The sequence below is a fragment of the Orbicella franksi genome, chromosome 4, assembly GCF_964199315.1.
Source record: "Orbicella franksi chromosome 4, jaOrbFran1.1, whole genome shotgun sequence".
In the NCBI taxonomy this organism is placed as follows: Eukaryota; Metazoa; Cnidaria; class Anthozoa; order Scleractinia; family Merulinidae; genus Orbicella; species Orbicella franksi.
The window spans coordinates 14,391,242-14,414,182 of NC_138148.1; the positions used below are offsets into that span (position 1 = coordinate 14,391,242).

Consider the following 22,941-nt stretch of genomic DNA (forward strand, 5'->3'; position numbering starts at 1 on the left):
CCCCCCCCCCCGCACCCCATACAATGTTGAAACTCTTGAGAAATGTCCAACATTGTATGGGGAGGGAGGCGGAGGGGCTGAGCAAGTGTAGTTGAATTCACGCGTGACTGTTTGTTTGGCGCGTGTGAAAAAGCGCCACAAGTGCAAATTTGTCTCAAGACTTTTGTCCATGATTGCAGGCCACGGATTATCTATACTGCACAAGCCTACATTTACATAAACACTTTTCCCACTACTTTTACTTCACAAATGGTTAAAAATCACGAGGTAAGGACGTATTTTTCAACGAACGCGATTGTCTCTCTGTGTCATGCACCGCCATAAGCTGCCGGCATAAGCTCAAGATGCACTGGTTTCCAAACGGAGGACGCTATTGAGCTGAAACGTTGGCAACAAATATACATTTCGCACTTCTTATGCCTGAAGAGGATAAAAATAGAACTTATTGACGTCATGTGAAAACGATCTACTCGTCTTAGACAAAGGGTCAAAGGCGGGACATTGAGGTTTCCAAACAAGAAAACATGATTACATGGCTGTACGATTAAAATGTAACTTCTTGCCCAGGCCGCTTATCCCTTCATAAGCGCCCTGGGTACGAGGTTGAAATTATCCCGACAGCATAGACTTGGTGCTGAGTCAAATGGTTTGTACTGGTTAACACTGGCAACAGTTTCCTGCGCTTTCTAGCGGTTATCGACTGTGGTAGTATTGACCTGTCAAAGCTTAAGTATAACGGCTGGAAAGTGCTCGAAAATGTCACCAGCCACCTTAAAAACCTTCCAGAGGATCTTCACTCGTCACTCAAAGTAGTACGTGCGTATTTCAGGGACCAGTTGACCAGTTGTTTTCTTTTCGAGGTTGCTAAGCAACTGTCACTGCAATGATGACGAGACAACTTTTAGGGTACTCTCCAGTGCTCGCACTTTTCTTTAATTAGATGATATGACTTTGCAAGTTCTTCATCAAAGTTCTTCATCAATCTTTGCAAGTGCTTCATCAAAGATTTGTCGAAAACATAACTAGTCTTCCCGATTGTAACGGGGTGCTAAAAGGAAAAAATCCTCTTTCGCGTCTGACTGTAACAACAGAACTGCGCGCACAATACGCTTGCGCTCGAGAACGAAAATTCGCTGACGTCAAACATTTTAATATATAGACACAGCACAAAAATGTCACGCGAAAAAAAGGCCAATTTATTAAACCAGACTGCCGATAGATGATCTAGTAAATTGGCGCCCGCACCGATTTAGCTATATAATAAATTGTTATAAAGCTCCAGAACAAACACTTTGTCTTAGCGATTGTTTCTCAGTCACGTGATAATGACCGAGTTGTGATTCGCGTGGCAGAATACAAGAAACTTTGGTAGGAATTTAACCTCGCTGAAAGCTTGCTGTTTTTATTTTATTTTTTCTTTGCTTCTATAAACCAAGAGGAAGTTGACTTTTTGTTACTGAGTATCTCGTTGTTTGGAGTATAGAATAAACCAGGGAAACAGAAAGAATCGACGAGAAGAAATCACCCAGCCTCTCATAAATATGTCACACGTTGATACGCAATAACAATATATAATCGCACTCCAATAATGTTTTAAACAGACTGATTTGGGGGAATTGATATTACTCAGAAGCACATATATTTTTTTGCGGGTCTCCTTTGAGAGTTTCCGGCTCTCGAAACAGAAATCCAGCAAATACATGCAAGGAAGTAACCTTGTTTAATATCGTTTGAGCAAACTTGAATCCGCGAATATTAATATATCGCGTTAGCAGTGTCAAGGTTGTGGCTGACAAACTATTCGAATTTATCAGAAAATTAACTTGTTTTTCTTATCTCAGTCTCACATAAGACGGTGTTTGTTTTCCGCGCGGACCAATCAAAAGCCTGCGAGACGCCATTAAACTTCTTTATAAAGAAGGAAAAGCGAAAAACTCTGCTGTATAATAAAGCTTATTTGTTAGAAAACTGGCAATGTTGCTACTGTTTCCCTTGTTCTTTCAATACCATCAATCAAAACCGTTACGAAAAGGAAGCGAGGTATCAGAAACAAGGAGTGCTCCCGACATATTGTGGTAATATTGGAAAGCGGCTCAGAAACGATTTAATATCTGTAAAACAATTGATCCATCAGGAATCGTGGCATTTTATTCTTCGTTCACTGATTCACTATTCTGTTTTTAATTTAAAATTCATTACTGGGTCTAATGCTGAAGCCCCTGAGCGCTTTTAAACCAGCCTACATTCTTTGCCTTGCTTTCAGTTTCCCTGGGTGAAACTGACTTTATGTATTTCAAGTCAAATAACAGAAACGACATTGAACATAATCGTGCGAATACACGTGAACCCAAAACATTTGAAATAGTTTGTATATTTACGGCAGACAGTCAAATTTGAATATTCCACGGAACTTTTTCTTGTCACTGAACATTTCGTTCTAGCTCTTCAAGTTTGGCATAATTATCTTAACCGCTTACAACGTGTTTTCGCTTTCTTACGTGTAATGTTGCTGTCGGCCTTCAATTTCGAATAGAAAGCTTCAAGTACGACGATTATAAACTTTTGAAATCTTTTCATGAGGAACGAAAACGAATCGACTTTTCGGTTGACCTAACATATTGAAGGCTTGGAATTCTTTAACAGTTTTATCCGTATTTACCAAGGTCATATCTAGCGAGAAAAACCTTCAATGGATCATGTTTACCTGGCGACAGTCAACTGTCTTTCGCAGTTAAAACCACTAGCCATTCCACTTACAAAAATAATCACAAGTAAAGTCCCGAGAATGAAAACAAATTATCATTATTTCAACGCTCAGTAGGCCCTGCTAGCTAGCGGCGAGATTTTTGCCGCGGGAGGTATGTCGGCGTTTATTTTTCGCACTGATAGACTTTCTCTCGAAGACGTATTCAGCTTAGAAAAACCCTTTTTTGTTAACCGCGCAACCATTGTAAACTTGAATTATCACTGAAGTTTTTCCTTGAAAACGAAGTCGATTTTTCAATGTCAAAGGTTCAACGACAGGCTAGAGTAATTAAAATTCTTCTTTTTCGAGACGCTAGCTAAAAAAAGGAAAACAATTGAGCAATGGCGTTAAACTATATACAATAGGTTTTCACCAGAGACAACTTTTTCGCTCGTGTGCTTGAAGCTGTAATTCGAAAACCCAGTTTCATCAAGAAAAAGAAAAAAGAAGCTAAGAGCTAAGGGCGGAATTATTTGCTTTATCATCTTCTGTCCAATGTTGCAAATTATTTTCCTTGCGGTTTTGTTTTAATCTGAATAATCGTCGCCCAGGTTAAATTTCAGGCTCAACTTCCCGTTTTCAACCCACGAGAAATTGGAAAAGTCCAGTTGCGTAATAAGTACATTTTCGCTTTCTCGTCTCATCGGAAAAAGCTGAAAGGTCCATCAGAGCAGGTATTTCACTATATTTTATTTTGATTTAAATTCAACCATTATTCAAATAATTGCTCCAGCGTTTAGAAGATTCCAGGCGGTTTGCATAACAATAACTTTAATCACGTGTTTTTTTTGTTCGCTGGTAAATGATTGACACATCGTACGTATCGGATGAACAATTTTTTTGCATTTCTGCGTGGAGCGGCCTTGCACAACGGTAAAGTTCTTAACTCCAGTTTTTCTTGCTAGTTCTCTCGACAACGTTTAAAACTCTTGATGAACGTTAAGCGGTGTTAAATTTTCTTCCCGTTTCGTGTCCCCGAGTTTGAAATTTCGATTTTTTTCCGGCGAATTGAAAAGTGGGTTGTGTTTTCTATATTAGCACACAGTTCCAGATTGGCCGGCAGTTCAGTTTTCATCGAGGTCTTTTCTTTTTACGCGCTTGTTTGTTTTTCAAGGAGATTAACATCGTACTAACTCGCTTGCTGTTGATTCCCTTTATTATAGACGAGATTTCAAGGAGCAGAAACTGGCGACATGTCCACAGAAGATAAAACAAAGCACAATGGAATTGAAGAACCAAAGAAGCAAAACAAGTCTTCGCATGGAAACGAGGTCAAGTATTTCACGCACCGCAACGCAACCATTTCGGTTTTTTTCCGCATTAAAACTTCGCAAGAAACATTTCAGCTTCGAGTAACAACTGGGAAAAATCTTAACAATCCTTTATCAACATACAGTTTGTATTTCAACGAGATATTTGACGTGCAAAAGGCCGTTTTTCGGAAACGGAACAGAGTGAACCCAAAGGTTATTGAATATTCAAACATTGAAACAGTTGAAGCGTGTAGTCGGCAAGCATCGACGGAAGTCGCTATTTTAATCGCTTAAAAGCTCTTTGCTCCGTTGGAAATTTACGTTAACGTCTCGATGGATCTCGTTAGGTTTTGTTTGAGAGTGATATGACTAAGCTTTTTTCGATTTTCCTGTTACAAATACGTTCTACCTCGCGGTTGGCTCCAAAAATAGCTTTTAATTTATGAATTGATTTCATGACATTATAATGCCATCTTAGCTACTTTTGTTTGTTTTTGCGTCTTCGGCCATCGCTGAATGTGGAAAGTTCAAAAGGTTCGTTTTCTTTTCAGTTTTCATAGTACGTTTCGATCTTTCTACCAATTCGAAAGTAACACCACCAGTGCTTTTCCGTTTCTTCTCTAAAGCGGATTTGTTTTCATACTTCACACCGAGATGCTTATGACAAGGACAAAAGACGTCGACCTCTTGTTTCAGGGGTCGCGCATTATGGCAGTTTCTTTGAAAGCGTTGCTGTCATTTATTTTTCTTTTCGTCTGATCATGCCAACGGGTAAATTGTTCAAAGTCCGTAATTTGCGTCATAATATAATTTCAAGCACTGGCAGTCACTCTGTTACTAGTCTAGAAAGCGGAGTACGGACACCGCCTTCTCTTTCAGTCTATGTCCAATTAACCAAAACGGCCTTTTTTCTTTCAATTTCCTACACCTACACCTACATGCTTTAGAATTCAACCGGTTGTTTAAACAACCTATTGATCAACTTCAATTTTAGAGTTCTGGCCGCTCGTTAAAAATATCGTGTCTGGAATCGATATTCAGTTAGAATGCGTTAATAATTACTAAAAATTACTTTTTTTAACAAGGAAACTGTATTTTATTCCTCAGTGAGATGATACTGATTTTTTTTTTCTGGCGAACATTAAAATTAATGTCGCCTGTCAAATTAATTGATATATTCTGTTTTCGTGCTAGAGTAATTAAAACAGAGAGATACAATAAAACAAAAAAGCTTCGAAAAAAATTAGATAAACAATTTTTTTTCTCTTTTTTTGAGGTCCGTCAGATTTATTAGGCGTCGGATAGTCAAAAGGTGTCTATAAAAACAGGGAGGAACTCCTATTTTATCAAGATCTAGAAATACTTCTACAAAATGTACTCTTGTTCAGGCTTATCTGAACATGTGGATATGCGAGTCGCTAATTCAAGATGATTTTATCTGCAAGCTGAACTTATGTTTCATTTACACGCTTTAAAGGTCAATCTCGCCCACAGACATCCAAGCTGTTGTTATTTCTGAAAATTTATATCTTTCGTCACGCAATTCACGTCTGTACTCATTTAATCCTCGTCTGGGCTTAAATTTCCCAGCAATTACGCACAATCGACGGGAAAAAAAGTATGATTTTCGAAATCGTTTTTCTTTGTTTCTTTTTTTGTTTGTTTGTTTTTTTCAAATGATGTTCTGAACAAATGAGGAAGGCAATAGTTTATTTTTGTTGCTTTTCGTAAAATTATTTCCGCTTTCAGTGCTACTAGCCAGCTGTAAAACTTTCAAGATAGGGCGTACAGTTTCAGCTTCAGTTCAAAACAGGGCATTGCCAAAAGTGCTGATTGAAGAGGGGAAAGATAAAGATAAACTATGCTGTACATTAGCAGGACAATTTAAGAGAGTAAAAGTGACTGAGACTCGGCGGTTTCATTAATAGTTTCGCTTTATTAGTATCGGCAAACTTAAATGGCTTTCAGTATCCCACAAACAAAAAAAGTTGATGCTTTAAAAAACACAACGCTTCAGTATCCCACGTCCGGCACAGCCCAAGTGCCGCAACTGCAGATCTAAAATCTGAGTAGGGGGTTAAGCACTACCATTATCGAGAGCTAAAAATAAATAAATTAATAAAAAAAAATAAAAGTAAAAATAAAATTAAAATATTAAAATAACATATTCAGAACTTACCGTAAACAGGCTAAGCTGAGCGTTATTTTGTCTAAACGGAGTGCTTTTCAGGCTAACCAGTGTTATTCCGGTTTACCCCCTTACTTCTCCCTCTAGTAGATCAGAATACGGTGGTAACACGCTTGGTACAGGGCAAGAATCTGAGAGACCCACTAGCGCACCCCACCCACAAATTCACGGAGTACCCCCCTGGTTATAGAAGCTAATACAAACGAGTTGCAACTCTAGTAATAATTTTGTTTGTAACGCTGTAGAAACCTCTTATTCGGGCTTGGCAAAACACAGCAGAACTCAGCTGCCGGTAGAGCTAAATTTTCATCTATCGATAAAAAGGCATTATTTGTTACGATTTTCCAGTGCGGTTCTGCAAATGTGCAAATTCGATGAATCTGAAGCGACAATCGTTAGTAACTGTGTTTTCATTCCTTTCTTTGTTTAACAGTGGATTTATGGCAGCATTGCAAACGGAGACTTGCAGAATAACTCCTTCATAGGAATGGCTTATGGACCGCCTGCCAAGAAACAGAAAACTGAAAGCGACGAAGAGACGAAACGCAGAGAGCAGGATCGATACTCCAATGGTATGGAATTTTTTGTGATAGAAAAGAAGTATCCCTTACGCTATTTGAGACAATATGAAAGAAAGTTGATGTACTTGATTCATGACTACTGCAGATGCAAGCCGTGAGGAGTATGGGCCGAGCACAAGCACGCAACTCTCCCCATTCCCCTCGCTGCTTAAGGTCGCGCGACTCGCGAGTCTCTCAAATTACAGGAGCAAAAGCTTGACCACCCAGGCTAAATTTGGCGCTGCTTTTTCCTTGCTGTGTTTCCATTTAATATGGAGGCAGAAACCTACTAAAGATTAATTTCAATTACAAATCTTCTGACTAGTTACGAATTCACGAGCTCTGTTGTAATTCGTTATCATACGTCACCCGTACGCGACATCGCTTTCACAAATTATCAAAGCTGATGCTGATATTTTTTGCAGGCAAGAATTAAAGTCGAATTTACGACAACTAAAATTCTTTTGCCGTAGAAAATTTGGTCATAAGATCTGAGCCTTTCCCGGAAGTAAGCAGTTCCTCCCCACCACAAATGATCACTTCCGGTGCCACTGAGGAAAGGACGGCCTCATCGACAAATACTGTGGAACTTAGTAGTACTGTGACAGACCAGCCAGTGACGAGTGACAGCAGTAACGACGTGAAGAAGACAACCACTGAAAAGAAAACTGCAGATGATGGTGACGATCCGTTTGGAGCTTTAGACTGGAAAGATGGAATTGCCACCTTACCAGGTAACACCCTTCTTTAGATGAACTGTCACGCCATCAAAAATAAAAATCGTTACCTTTCAATAAATTAAGTCAAGAACCTGGGATATGATAGATGACTGATCTATAGACAACCTCACAAAGATTTAGGTCTGTGCCGTTTTTCATTCGCGCGTTATCTGGAGAATTGCTTCATCCAAATTAATTTTAAAATCTTTTTTTGCCCTGCGCGAGAGCCCCTCGGGCCACCATTTTAATGGTTATGTCACGCAACGCATTAACTTGGGAATTCAAACGTCTTCTATTAAAAAACAAAGTACTCTGTCGAGCTTTAACGTTATAAAACGTCAAGTTCTTAGAGGTTCTTACCTCTGATGAACCTAAAACTTCAGAAGGATTGGTAATTTTTGACTCTGGAAAATTATGACGTCACGTGAAAGCCGGCCATTGGGATTTGAATACCATAGAAGGCCCTGGGGACGAGTTGGTGTTGTTTCACGGTTTAGCTTTAATGATTGTTTGAATGGATTGTCTTGATAGGCAGCAATCTTAAGTTCAAACTGACCGAGTTCGGTACTCTGGAAATCATCAGTACGGTGGAAACAGATAAAGGAGAATACGAGTGGAGCACACCAACACAACATCGCAAAACAAGCACTGATGACGGTGAAAACAACAAAAAAGGAAAGAAAAGTAAAGGTGACGAAATAGGGAAACGTTTTTCCTTTAAGAGAATAGTTATTAATTCTTAATTTTTGTTACCTATCCGTAACAAAGCAGAACTCAGCAATGGGAAGAAAAAAACGTGCTCACTTGAAATGAAAGCTCTCTCTTGGGTGCCTTGGAGTAGTTCTATGACAACAGTGAAGAGAAATTGTTTCTATTTGTATATTCGACTTACTAAAGAAAAAGTTATATAGACACGAGTGTTTTACCGGAAAATAAACCACTCGTAAAATTCATACGAAGCACATCCGGGACCCGAGTGACGTATTTTCCCTGTCCTCGCTAGTGACGATATTTATGACGTCAATTCTCCTTAATTTTTTTCACGACGGTTTGCTGTGCTCGTACGTAAAATATTGTTTTTACCACTCGAAAATAAAACTCATATATTCCGTATCGGGATCTCCTTCTGTTTTCGCAGCAAAAACGTTACGAGTTTTTAATGTCAAAGAAATACAGCGCTCATTGTTTTCTTCTTCGTGACGCTATGAATAGCACTTTAGAAGGACTGTAAGTTGAAATTAATTGAAAACTGTATTTGTTAATGAAAGCGTTTAAGATTCAAGCTTTAAACTCTTTACCGTTGCCTCTTTGTTGTTATATCATTCCCAAAAGTAAGCATTTAAAAGCAGGAACTGTTATAAACCAATTGCTGGTTTTCAGTGTCACGCAATTCAAAATAGATCAAAATAAAAATCCAAACCGGTCAATAGATAAAGTCCAGAATCTGGGAAATGAAAGAAGGTAAATATGCAAAGACTCTCGCCAACATTCTGGTCACAGCAATTTTTCTTGTGCGAGATATGCGGAGAAATTTTTTACCCAAATTTATAATGATTTGTATGGAGACGCCATGCTGGTGCCCATCCGTATGGGCACCAACATGGCGGCCGGAAACCAACAGAAACATCTGTCACTGAGTTTTGCTACAAAAGCGTGAATTTATCCTTCGAGGAACTCTAAAACATTAAAATAATACTTTTTCTAAGACATGAACTGTTCAGATAGCCAAGTTCCCCAAAATAAGTCACTTTTTGAACCATCATGACAGCTCTCTAGGCCGTCATGTAAATGCCGCCTCACGCAAAAGCTTAGAAATTCAAGCGTAGTGTATCACAAAACCAAGAACCCATTCGGAGCGAAAACTTTTATGAATATTAGTTTTCAGCTGCTCTAATACATCATTTAAGTAAAATCTCAGGAAGATAAATAGTTTTGTAGTTCGAATTTTGGTGACGTCATGTGAAAACCAGCTATTGGATCTTCAGTTTCGAAGAGAAAACAATTACGCCAGACGCCACCGGATTTTGTTTTGAACCTTTTTCTTTTTCTCATTCACTGGTTGCACAGAACATGTCATTTCCACTAGATTTTGGAAAATAGTGAGACTCGAGCAAGAGAAAATACTTCTGATTGTTATAAGACAAGGTAGTCTTGAGGTAAATTCGAGCGTTGTGATTGGTTCTTTCCTGGTCGGGATTTTGCCAGACAGACCGTTTTCATAGAAAGCCGGCAAATTCAAGGCCCGAGTATCATACAATAAACTACTTACCAACCTAACCTACATGGAGCTTGCTCGAGCCATACTGGGGAATATCGGTCTTTTCTGTACGGATCCGAAGTGCCACGACCTCGGGCCAACATTTCCGGTAAGGTCCTCGCGCTCAGTTAGTAAGAGGCTATTATTTTCAATCATGTAGAAAACCGCTCCGACCAACCATTTCCTTATATTACTTGCAAAAAATTTCGCACGTTAAAATTTTGGACGTTATATTTCGGACGTTCAATTTTCGGACACTTTTTATCGAATTTTAGACAAAACCTTCGGACACTTTGCATAAGCATAGCTAAAGTAAATTTACGCGTAAACTGGAAAACACGAATTAGGCTGAAACAACAGCTGTGAAAATAATAGTTTTACTGTTACCTCAAGGTTTTACAGAAACACCGTCGAGAAAATGGCACAACTTCTAACATGCCGTTATGTACTTCAACTAGTGTCTCCACCAGGCGGAAAAAAGGGAAATTAAGAGCTTTGGTGCTACTTAACAGTTTAATACTGTAGTGTAAATATATCGGACGCTTAAAAAGTTTCGGACGGCTTTATTTTCGGACACTTTCTTTGTCCGAAATTAAAATCGTCCGAAATCTTTTTGCATATAATGTATTACGACCAGTAGATTAAAGAAAGTTTACTTCTAAATTTTCGTGTCTTTTTTATAACAGCAAGTTCAAGAAACAGCACAGACCCGTCAGCAGCGTCTCCCGATACCAGTGGTATACTTTGTTGTGAAGTCTGCGGCAAGTATGGCCTGCCTCATGAATTCTCCGCTTCCGGCAGATTTTGCAGTTTGTCGTGTGTTGGTGTTTACACTGGAAGGAGAAATAAAGGAAGAGAATACGTCCGCCATGCTAAAACAGTGGACGGCAAGATTGTGAAAAGGAAGAAGAAAGACAAAGCAAAGAACCGTGAACTGTCGCCTTATACAGAATTACCCCATGTAAGGAACACAGAGGGTGTGAGTGGCGATTGTTCGGAGTAAAGAATGTATCCGTTTTACTGAGAACTAATCAAATCTCGTTCGAGACAGGACAAAGACAACTCCATGCATAACCAATAGCCTAAATTTGGCGCGAAAATATTCGCAGGTATTTATCCGCGTATATTATCTGTTCCAAGAAGGGAAGAGTTTTCCCAGAGCGTAGCTTAAGGAAGACTGTGTTCTTTGAGGAACAAATAATGTTCAAGGGCAAATATGTGAGCATATTTTCGCGCCAAATGGACGCTATTGTGTTAATTATCCTTCAAATATTTTTGGCAACACGCGCAGTTTTAGTTGGGGGATATTCAGCCACGCGACATGTTTAGACCAATCGCACGCGTGCGAAAATACTTGATGGACTATAAATATCCTTATTTCAGAGAAGAAATACACAAAATTTGTGATTCGCAGAATTTATTTGGATCTGCGAAGACTTTAAACGAAGGAGGGAAGGAATAAGTGAGCGCGGGAGCGGCTAACGAAGGAGGGAGGGGGAGGCACGGGACGGGACGGGACGGATTATTTCAGAAAAGTAAAACAGTTCTCCGATTTAAGTCTTTTATGCCCTGCGGTACAAAAAATAATTCTAGTTTCTGATTCTTTTAGCAGGAAACATCGCCATCCCAAGAAAATGAGCCAGAAATGTTGGGAGCTCGACGAACATTTAAAGTGAAAAGAAAGCGCATGAAAAACAAGCTCAAGTTTAAGAAGGCTTCTTTAAATGCAACGGATCTCATGAAGGGTGAAGATGGTGAGTGATGGATGATAGTCTTACACCCTTAAACTACCGATCTTTATCTTTTTTTCTCAAGAAAACATTTTATAACGCGCGGTCTGATCGGTTGAAATTTTCGTAGTTGTTATTTCGGTTGTCACGCGGATTAGGAAAAGGGTTACGTGACTTCCCGAATTATTGTTGCCGCAGAGACAGTTTCCGATTGGTTGTTTAGTTGTTAATTGTGCTCCCATAAGTCCATGTGAACGTGCCTCATCCTTGGACCCTAGTATCTGACCATTTACGCGAAAATTAAAAGCTGTTTCAGTTTGTGTAGTTATGCTTGTTCGAAATTTTACACAAAATGGATTTTGTCATAGTTTTGACTTTTCAAACCCTCGGCCTGCTAATACCCATATCCAGCTCCCCCAGCGTGATGGCATGTGTGGTATTAAAAAGATTTTTAAAAATTTTTTTGTGCCATCTTATGGTTTGGTCTTACAGTTTTGTTTTGTTTTTTTTTCTGTTTCTAGTTCCGTATGATTCAACCAAACCGTTTGTATGGACGGATTATTTAGCAGCTTGTAATTCGAAAGCTGTTCCAGTCGGCGTCTTTAAACAGGTTTGTTTCTGGTGTACTACCGTACACTACCGCTTATAATAACCTCCCCGTTACGGGCCCATTGACCTGTGAACAAGCCCCCTCGGATATAAGCCCTCCTCTGGTAAAGTGAAATGAAAGCGATTTATTGTAATGAGTTAAAGCTAAATTAAAAACTAGTATATGAAAAACATATTGGGATCAACACCGCTGTAGCTAATTTCGAAACCTTTTTTATTCCGCTTATGCCCCCCCCCCCCCCTCCGGATATGAGCCCCTTCGTTTATACGCCCATTTAAAAACACCTTACGAAGTTGATAAGCCCAGGGCTTATAAGTAGCAGTTTGCGGTATTTGATGATATCCTTTGCCGTCGCAACCTTCTATATCTTCATTTTTGCTGTACCTTCAAGACCCTTTAAGAAATGCACGAAAGCAATGATGTGATGTTTTGTTTTTTTTCTTTTCGTTATTGTAGGAGAACCCATTTCTTGATTTGGAAAGTAAATCGACGTGTGGATTCGAGAAGGACATGAAACTAGAGGCCATTGACCCGAAGCATCCTTCATATATTTGTGTTTGCACCATAGTCAGAGTAAAAGGAACGCGTTTGAGGCTTCACTTTGATGGCTGGTCAGAGAGTTACGACTTCTGGACCTGTGCTGATTCACCCTTTATATTCCACGTGGGATGGTGTGAAAGGAATGGCCAGAAACTTCATCCGCCAAGAAGTAAGAGAAGAACACAATCTTGTGTCTTTGGTGTCTGCATTTCTTTTCGATACAAAAGTAGCAGTCGGTCATTCACATATACCGTCGCCGTGACTGTCTATGACTGTCCCATGAGTCTTCACGCGCCCTGTTTCACTGGTTTCTAATCTTTCATCAACCGAAAACGAGTGAATGTAAGAATGGTCACGAGTTTGTCTGGCGTTTTTCTGGGCAGCGATCGTGTCTTAGAAACGGCATACGCAATTCTGTATGGGATATGGCTAGCCCATCATGTCCATTAGGTACTGATGGCCGGGTACAGATTACTCATTTCTGTCCTTGTTTTCTGTTGTTTTAAGGCATGTCATTTTCGGAGTTCAACTGGGACAAGTACTTGAAGGTGTGCGAAGCTAAAGCCGCACCAGAACACCTGTTCAAGCCAGTAAGTTGAATAAGTACGCCATTGAATTGTAATAAATAAATAAATAAATAAATAAGTAACTTATTCCTAAAAGTTGAGCACACCTGCAGAGGAACCTCGATTTAACGAACATCTGTATAACGAAGTCCTCGGTATAACGAACGGTTTTCCTGGCCCCAGTAATAGTAAAATATATGGAAAAGAACCTCGATACAACGAAACCTCGTCATATATAGCGAACATATTTTGCCTCGTTACCTCGAGGTTCCACAGTTTTTTAAGTTGAGCTGATGACGAACAATACACACTTAGCGCAAATCAACCTCGTTTCCAGGTTCTCTCTCCTTTGCCTCCCTCATTGAGGCAAAAGAGAGAGAGACTGGGATTGAGGTTAAGTCCAGATTCCATTCCTACTAAAGTCAGTATAAGTGTTATTATGTCAGTTCCTCAAAGCTCACTCGATTTCTCTTTTACAGAAAGTTCTTTATTTCTTTTCGTCTCTTGACGAAACCCACCGTGTGTGGTTTGAAGACTTCCTGAATACCTCTTCCGTTGCTTTTCCCAGATTTCACCAACGAAGCATGGTTTTAAAACTGGTATGAAACTAGAGGCGGTGGACAGAATGAATCCGGATCTAATCTGCGTTGCCACGGTAACAAATGTGATTGGCAACCACTTCCTAGTTCACTTTGACGAGTGGGACGACTCCTATGACTACTGGTGTGGGGATGATTGTCCCTACATCCGTCCTGTAGGGTGGTGTAGGGAAAATAACAGGAATCTCAACCCACCCAACGGTAAGTCTTGAAATTAAGTTACAGCTGTTGGAGGGAAGGCCGGTAACGCAGTGCGCAAACTCTCTTTTATCTACCCTCTTCCCGATTTGCGACGAGAAATTGCGTGGCAAATTAAGGGAGTGTCTCAGTTACAAAACAGATATAAGCAAAATGCGCGGTCTTAGTTTTGTGGGAACTTGATCAGAAAGTAAAGTAATACGTCCTTTGTTGTCACGCAATCTAGTGAATGTTCACTATTATGCGTTAAGCCTCCATAAATAAAGGCTTTACTTAGTGAGAGAAGAAGTTGTGACAAGCAAAGGGAATGTCTCCTTTACAAGGTTAAGATGCTGGCTTTACAACCAGAATGTACAGGCACAGGCCTTGCAGGGCGAGGGTTTTTGTCAGCACATGTAAGTAACAACACAAATACCATGATCAGCACCATCGTTATCGTGAAAAAAAAAACAGATCATAGTCGTAATAAAGTTCCTAAGAAAAGATTATCAAGTAAAGCGACCTTTGCCATTTAGTTTGTTAAAAGACTTTTTTTCAAATCACTTTTAGATGATGAATTTCACACTTTCCGCTGGGAAGAATACTTGAAATCTACTGGAACTATTGCTGCACCTTCTCATTTCTTTAAAACGGTGAGCATAACAGAGTTTTTAATCCGTTTGTCCAGAACGTTACCAAATGTTTACATAGAAAATACCATTCAAATCACCCCAGTAAACGGTTTGCCAAGTGGATAAGCTAATTGTTATTACTGACTAATTTAGAGCTGAAAGTTCCCCAAGTGTTCCAGTATAAGCAGAAAATGTGCATTATTCTTATTAGTGGAACAGAACTAACTTTTTCTTGTTCCGCTATAGCTAAGGCTTAAACCGCTATCCTATTTGACAGAAAATGCTTGTTTGATTGGTGCTCTTTAATTGGTTAAAAACGTTGGCAAAAGATGTAAAAGAAATCAATTGTGAAGTGATCACTCCTTTCCGGTCCTGCATTTTGCCGGTCTGCTTCTGTGTTAAGTAATTTTAGTTGTTCGAAATTTCGTTTGCCTGAAGAAAACGTGAAGAACGTAAATCCATACTTGAAAGAACCTGAAACTGATTATAGGTGGTTCGTTTCGTACGGAGTGAATCTCATCTATGTTGGTATATTTTGCTAATTGACCCGCTCCTCTATTTTCTTCATTTCAGCGGCCACCGCCAGGTTTCAAAGTGAACCAGAAGCTTGAAGCAGTTGACAAGAGAAATCCTTCCCTGGTACGAGCTGCTACCCTAGCTGAAGTGAACGAATACCGATTACGAATTCATTTTGACGGATGGGATGACATCTATGATGACTGGTTTGAGGCTGACTCCTTAGATCTATACCCTGTGGGATGGTGCGAAAAATCAGGTCATCCCCTCGAGACGCCTCTCAGTAAGTGTTTTGTCTCACTACAAATTTCAGCAAAGAGTATCTTTAAGAGTGGTCTCGTAGGTGTTCGGCCACGGACGAACTGTTTCTTATTTCGTATGTGGTGGGGTTCGTATCGTAGATAATCAGGAGCCTGTTAAAACTCTAAAAGACCTTCAGAAAATATTGATCCTTTAGAATCCTACATTGTAATCTATTTTGGTTTAATCAGTTTCATGTAATATAAGAAGCAAAAGAAAATGCATGGATTATGTGAAATCGATTACACCGATTAATGCATTGCCTGCAATGGAGACCAGGACTCGAAAACTGAAAAGTACCCTGAGCCAATTAGCGAGTCAGGATGTACTTGGTGACTATACACAAATCTTTGAGGGGCATTTCTTAATTGAAAATTATCACAGCTTCAACTGCATAGCAGTGTTCCTACAAAAAAGCCAGTTTGCCGCCAAATATAATAATAATGAACCTCTTTATAGTCTACACGAATGATTTACTTTGAATTTCACTCAAAGCTGACTACAATCACTCTTAGTTATTCATACAAACTTCTTCTTATATCTCAGCTACGCGCGAGAAGATCTCGAGCGCCGCCTGTCCAACTCCCGGATGTAAGGGCATTGGTCATGTGAAGGGAGCGAAGTACTCGACCCATCACAGCACGTTTGGATGTCCTTACTCATTGCAGAATTTGAATAAAGACTCGTGTCTTGTGGATCGACTTTCCAACAACTCTATGACAGAGGAATCGGATTGGTCTTATGCCTCCAAGCAGAAGTTAGCTGTTGTGAAAGCTATAAAAGGTAATGAGCTACTGACTGCTTATTGACCGACCGATTGAAAAATGTTTTCCAATTGGCAATCCACCACAAAACTGTCTAGACATCTGTCTAATTCACGAGATTTTTACGGGGAGAGTTGCTAATTAAAATTGCTTATCTTAATGACGTCAGGATGACGTCACAACTGGCGGCGTCAACACGAAAAACTAGGCGAGCATGTTAGTTTTAGCTCTTCGTAGTTTTATTCGATATTTATAACGTTCATTAAAAGTGCCCATAATGTCAAAAAAATTTTCGCTTATCTAATTCTAAATTTCACCTAATGAACTTCTGCGAAAAAATTTTTCGATTTGGATAAAACGCATTTTTTTTTTACGAATTTTTACAAAGTTCAAAATTCTATTTTCTTGCGGTCGAGCCATGCCGCTGATCAGAAGAATAACGTGCTCAAAATGGCCACGTGACTGCTGCCTGTGACGTAGGTTCAGGAACCTCACTTGACCTGTAGTGCATATAAATACATACGTCGTGTGTTACAAAGAGCGGCAACGCATCTTTCCGGCATTTTCAACTAAATGTAGACAACTCTGAAGCAAAATTTCCACTTGTTTTCAAGTCAGATAAGTCACGAGCCAAATCACGTGTTCCTGAACCTACGTCACGACTCACTCCAAAACGAGGAAGACTGGTGCGATTGGTGGACCAAAATGGCGCCAAATTTGCACGTCTTAAAAAAATTATAAAAAAATTGCGTTTTATGCAAATCGAAAATTTTTTTTCGAGAAAGTTAACTGGGTGTTATGAAGAATCTGATGAGAAAGCAAAAAAATTGACGTTATGGGCACTTTAACCCAAATTTAACTGGCTTGTTGAACCTGCACAGAATAAAGGAATCCTGATTTATAATATCAAATTTTAGGGAAAATTCAGTCTCAGTCTGAAAATTGAAACACATTACGTAGCGAATGTGTGTAGAGACATCTTACAAGACAAGTGTTGTTGTTTTTCAAGCTAAAGTACAGATTGTTGAAATTGTGATGACGTTTTCTTGGCCTTTTCTTTTTCTAACGGGAGATCGGTTGGATATAACGAGGAGAATAGTTAGAATTGTAGAAAATTTGCGACATTAGTGTTAATATGATTTTCATATTAGCCTTAACAAATGACCATTTTAGAAACGAGCAAGTTCATTCATTATGCTAGCGTCGTATTGCAATGTTGTTTGGTAATAATCTGTCTCGGCTCCTAGAGAAACGAGCTAACAGAACATCATAAGGCAAATTATCGACTGACGGTCAATATTTTGATCATAGAAGAAATTACTTCTACCCAAGGAGATGGAACCTGCCCAACACCGGGCTGTGACGGGTCCGGTCACGTGAGTGGACAATGGAAGACACATTACACGTATGTACTGCCCATACTTTTTGATTAGTTGATGTAAAATAACACTGTCGACTTGCACTAGTCTGCTCAATGCCAGTTGTTCCGAGCATAGAAGGCCAAATCTCCTAAAAGCAATAAATTTGTTAAAGTAGTTTGCTTCAAACCGGTTCTTGGTTGCGTGGGATAGCCGAATGGGAAGTCGGTGTGGAATGAGAGCCAAATATTTCCTCTACAGCTCAAACCAACTCAGTATATAAGTATTTTATCGCACTGTTTCTTCAGAGCTCAGTTTTATCAGGAAGTTGTGAAAATGTCTCGGGTTAAGTTCTGAATTTCTGGTGATAAATTAAAATTGCGCTCCTCTTTCTGTTATGACGTAATGAAAAAGACTTCCGTACCAAACTAAATAAACCTCAAAACACAAAATTTCAGTTTCAATTTCAATTTGAAGCCCAGTAACTGTTGAGAACATTTACGTTCGACCGGCGCCAAATTACTGAAGTATTCTCGCTGTTTTTCTCTTTCCACAGATTGTCAGGTTGTCCCAGAGTCAAGCATTTAGCAAAATCACCCACCTCAAAAAAAAGTGCCTCACTCTACAGTCCCTCAAACAAGGGTTTCTCCGCTAGCAGCACAGAATCCGGCATCATTGGAACACGTAGTACCTCCAGGTAAGGAACGTTTTCTGCTGAAAACCAACGGCTGGATAAATTTGCCACTTTATGATCGACTACTTTGGAAACTCTTTCACTTTTTCTGTTGATTTTGTTTCTCTTTATAACTGGAGAAATGATGAAATCTGATTGGCTGAGAGCAGCATTACAATAGGATATTTCAGCTAAATGATTAGTGTAGCATGTATGCTATAATATGTTTATTGTTGCAGTCTTAAATTAACTGGAAATTGGGATGTTCTAAGGAAATCGGTGGTCCATTTTTTATGATCACGTTGAACCCTTAATCTCTGGATTTACTTCCATTCTCGTTGATAGGGCTTGTAAATTTGCAAATAAGAAATACAGATACAAATGCATTTACTGGCGTTTTGTTGTTAATTGCATAACTTGAGATCAAAGGGGAATCCTTAAAGCTGACAAAACGAGCGTTAGCCATGGTAAGGCGCATACGTACTGCGAGAAAGCCAACGGCCCAAGTACTTCCTTTCCAAATCGTTGCTGATTTAAAGATCCAAATACGTTTGGTTATTGATTGAATTGCTGTTTATGTCACGTTGCTGTTCTTTTTCAGGCGAGTCGGCATCAAAGAAGAAAAGCCTGACAGTTCAAGACACAGGGGTAAATTATACGAGAAAAGTTTCTTAAAAAATTTTAAAACTAAAGCGTTGAATATTTTCTAGACATTGTTAGATAAAAAAAATGTGTGAATTTTGGAAACATTCGTACGACTAGCAACTTATTTCTTATTACAAAACCCATCAGTACATTTTTAAGCCAACGAGTAATAAGATTAAAACAATCAGTTACGGAATAAATAAAACTGTCGGAGCGATCTGTGTCCATGATTAAAATTCAAAAAAAGGAGTTTAAAACAGAGCTAAGAAAGCTAGCTCTGTTTTAAATTCCTTTTTTAACCTTTAATAAGTTACGGAGTTGTTTCGAGAATACTTGTTTGTGTAGGTGACACTGGGACAAAGTAGGGGGTGGCTCACACTTGCATTATAAAAGGTCACGATCTTTCAAGCCAATAGCAGGAGAATCGTAGATGCTTCCCAATCGTAACGCATAGACCATGCATGAACGCCGATCAAGGAAAGATAAAGTACCTTTCAGCAATATCTCGTACGTTTTCACTCCTCCTGCTCTCAACACTAAGGTATACCCCGCCAGCCCCCCCTCCCCCCCCCCTACAAAAAAAACCGCTGCATTATCAGTTTCTCAGCACCATCGTCAAAAGAGATGTATAACGACCAGTAAGGAGATTTGATATTTTGAACACAGAGATGGAAAATAAGATTAAATCAACTTTAAAATTCTTTCATTTCAGTCGCCGACAAAGCTATTCAACACGTATCTCCATTCTCGTTCCCATGGCCTCTCGGTAGTGGATTTCCATCAGCATTTCTAAGCGAACTCAAGTCTTCCATCAACCACAATAACAATGGGGCAGTGTCCAGTGAACGACAGCGAATCATGGCATGGAATGTTGATGACGTAGCTAGTCACGTGCGCTTTCTAGGTTGTGCAGACCAAGCCAAAATTTTCATTGATCAGGTGAGAATTAACACGGTTTCTTTATTCCATGATATTTTTGCTTCTGCCGCAAATTCGCATAAGGATACGATTAATTCAGTTGGTTACCATAGGACACATAAGGCAGGACAGGGCAGAAGTCATACTGTTTCGTTGCTTCTTGATGCGAGTTCAAAGTTTTACAATAAAAATCAAAGAAACACTACAAACAAATTATCCAGACGGACAGAAAAGGAAGAAAACATACACTTTTAGTGGGTAACGAGGCGAATCGAGACGACCAGGAAAGTGCATTAAAGGTTGAAAGAGCCTACAATTCTATCCTGCTAAGGAACAAAGAGAATATTTGAGTAATATCCAAGTTTAGAAAATAGCCCTAAGAAAATACTAGCCCTAAGAAAAATCGTGTTTCTATTGAACAATTAGATTATAAATCTACTGGAGTTCTATCACGAATGCCGTTCTCTGATTGGCTCCGCTACCCACTATCTATTCTGTGATAGAAACACGGTACATGTATGTTTTTTTATTTCTTAAACAGAACACTTTCGTAGGCATATTATCTTTATACTATACACCAACCTGGGTCAAGAAGAAAATGAGAATTCTGATTGGTTCTCTAGACGTTTCAAATTTTGCTTTGCGGTCAGATAAAATGAATGAATTGATAAATGATACAAAACATTTTTTTTGTGATCTTGAGAATGTGATGCCAACAATCACATTGCTGTACATTATTAACTGACAAACCACAACATCGACTGGGACTCTGCTCAGTGCTTAACCTACACTTCTGAGTTCAAACTATTTTCAACGACTGACTCTGGAAAGCTGGCCCACTAACCTAGAACAAACGCCTCTTAAAAGATGTCAACAACTACCGGCGCCTTACAAACGACTTATCCACGACGGAAACGAAACCGACAAACGGACTTCTAACAGACCGACTTAACAATACATGGACCAAAAACCGACCAATTTGACTAACAATAGACGGATCGAAACCTACCAATGACTGATGACAAACTTTACACGAGTCTTTCAGCCAATACCATCATGGCTAAACTGACCAATAACGTTCAACGGACCAGACTTATAACATCATCGACTGACAAACACTATTCACTTGACTCTGAAGATGACTTCCGCTCAGGTTGTCGAAACGTCAGTCACCAACAACAGTTCTTTTCAAAACTACCCTCACCCGGACGATCACACTATACGAACTAAACATTTTTTTTCTCCTTTCTTGCAGCAAATTGACGGAGAAGCTTTCCTCTTACTCAACCAGAGTGACATCGTTAACATTCTCAAGATCAAACTGGGGCCTGCTCTAAAGATCTACAACACCATCCCAAAATTTTAATATCAGGGGTTTTTTTTAAACTCTACCAACGTATTAGACAATCCATTCGTCCCTGTCCCAGACGCTGTGAATAGCCGGGCACTTACGTATTCAATGGTCTACAAAGCCTAGGCAACATTGAAATAGATTAGCTGACAAAATATGACAATTTGTGATACATTTTAGGTTATATGATGCATGATGGTTGCCTCCTTTTCCTTTTGAGGTGGAACGTAGTGCAATAAAAGAATATATCAATAAACCTTGGCAAGGAAACGAACGTTTTTCGTCCCGCGCTTTTTCCCATCCACCTTGAGAGGGACTAGAAACAAAATATTTCAGTCACACTGATGACGTAACTCCTCGAGGATCCCAGAATTAGCTCTGATTGGTTGTTACTCAGAAAATTTTTCCCACTGTTTGATGCGGTTTTAAACCAATCAAATCACTATAAAGTGTTATGTCATCAGTACAGAAGTTTTCGGCTCGAATCTCGCGGGAGTTGAAAATTACGCGGGACGAGAGACTTCACACCTTTCTCAGTATGAAATAAAGATTGCATTTACAGAGTTTTAATTGCTGTAGACTAGGCTACCTCAAGGGAGATCTTTTCTTGGTTGCGTTTAATGCAATATTGTAAAGCAAGACATATATTTTAGAGATCAAATTCTGGTAGAACACTTTTGTAATGGCACATGCAAAGAATTGTGTTAAAGTTTTCTTAAACCCGTCAGAAGTCACTGCTGACCGAGTTACATGAGTAATGTATTAGCTGAAGGTCTCAATTAATAATTCATGAAGAGGTTTTGGCTGAAAGCTTTTTATAAAATCACTGAAAGCCGAAAAAGACTTGCTACTGACGTACTTACCATTCTTAGTTGCGTGTAACACTAAGGGTCTTTTACTTGTCATAAAGGCTACACTGATATTTGACCAATAAATCTTTCACGTAAACAATAAGATGGAAAATTATGCCTGTTTGTGGACAGGTTTAAACTCAAATGGCGTTAACGTACGTTCCTACCCACCAAACCTTAATGAACACTGTAGTTTTCAAGAGACGACCTCGACGAGTCCATTTATTCAACTAACCGATAAAATGTTACACACCCAAGTTATGAAACTGATTTGCATTACTCACACACATTCCACACGCATACATTCACACGCTCGTTCCACAAACACTTTCAGGGGTGATATAGGTACATTTGTCCTAACGTTTCCCTGAAAGATGAGTCAATATTTCTGGCGTCCCAATAGTAGCCAGTCCGTTCGAAACCATAATTATGCCCTAGCGTATGGCACTTTAAGACGAATGGACAGGAAAGGACAGTGCCAAATGAGCCTCTGACTGTCGACTGGAAAGGTATCCCAAAATTGACCATTTTGGAAGTTTTCGGTCATCGAAACTTTTAGAAAGACCGCATAAATACCATTCATTTCCACAAAGTTTCACAAAACGGTTCACTTCAATAAGACTTTACTTAAAAACAGGTATTAAATTAAGAACTTTAAGGAATTGCGCAGCAAGTTCCAAATGTTCACTATTCTAAAGTAAAAAGTCCTCTCGTCGCTAGCTGATGTGAAGAGGGGTTCGCCCGCTTATATTTATCTTGGCACAAATCTGGACCCGAGAAACTGGCAGATATCAAGGCTAAAGTACGGAGATTACAGCTTTTATTTATCATATTTTCTTCGAGTGCACCCTGAAAGGCAATTTGACAGTTACAAATAGGGACTTGGTCATGAACGCCCTAAGTGAGACTAGAATCCTTGATTTATACCCCCACGTGAGATGACGAACATCCCTGACCTTTTCATGTGGGAGTAGCCCCCGGGGAGTAG

At 39.4% G+C, this 22,941-nt stretch overlaps 1 protein-coding gene across 3 annotated transcripts; it reads left to right on the forward strand.

Annotated features, from left to right (window-relative positions):
• Positions 1 to 3,297: 3,297 nt before the first annotated feature.
• On the forward strand, positions 3,298 to 22,524 carry LOC145483514 (lethal(3)malignant brain tumor-like protein 4). Of its 3 annotated transcripts, none has more exons than XM_081462041.1 (19): positions 3,298 to 3,420; positions 3,910 to 4,017; positions 6,621 to 6,759; positions 7,221 to 7,481; positions 7,998 to 8,156; positions 10,410 to 10,702; positions 11,333 to 11,477; positions 11,975 to 12,063; positions 12,520 to 12,772; positions 13,111 to 13,193; positions 13,738 to 13,969; positions 14,516 to 14,598; positions 15,151 to 15,376; positions 15,940 to 16,176; positions 17,469 to 17,562; positions 18,072 to 18,212; positions 18,790 to 18,836; positions 19,546 to 19,772; positions 21,007 to 22,524. In XM_081462041.1, exons 2-19 carry the CDS (start codon positions 3,940 to 3,942, stop codon positions 21,115 to 21,117), a joined length of 2,898 nt encoding a protein of 965 aa, XP_081318167.1. In that variant the 5' UTR covers positions 3,298 to 3,420; positions 3,910 to 3,939; the 3' UTR covers positions 21,118 to 22,524. The 3 variants fall into 3 exon arrangements, with proteins under 3 accessions (XP_081318167.1, XP_081318165.1, XP_081318166.1); XM_081462039.1 differs by lacking the exon at positions 3,298 to 3,420 and adding an exon at positions 3,586 to 3,619 and having other exon boundaries at positions 11,336 to 11,477; positions 21,007 to 22,523; XM_081462040.1 differs by lacking the exon at positions 3,298 to 3,420 and adding an exon at positions 3,586 to 3,619 and having other exon boundaries at positions 10,410 to 10,684; positions 11,336 to 11,477; positions 21,007 to 22,514.
• The last annotated feature ends 417 nt before the right edge of the window (positions 22,525 to 22,941 follow it).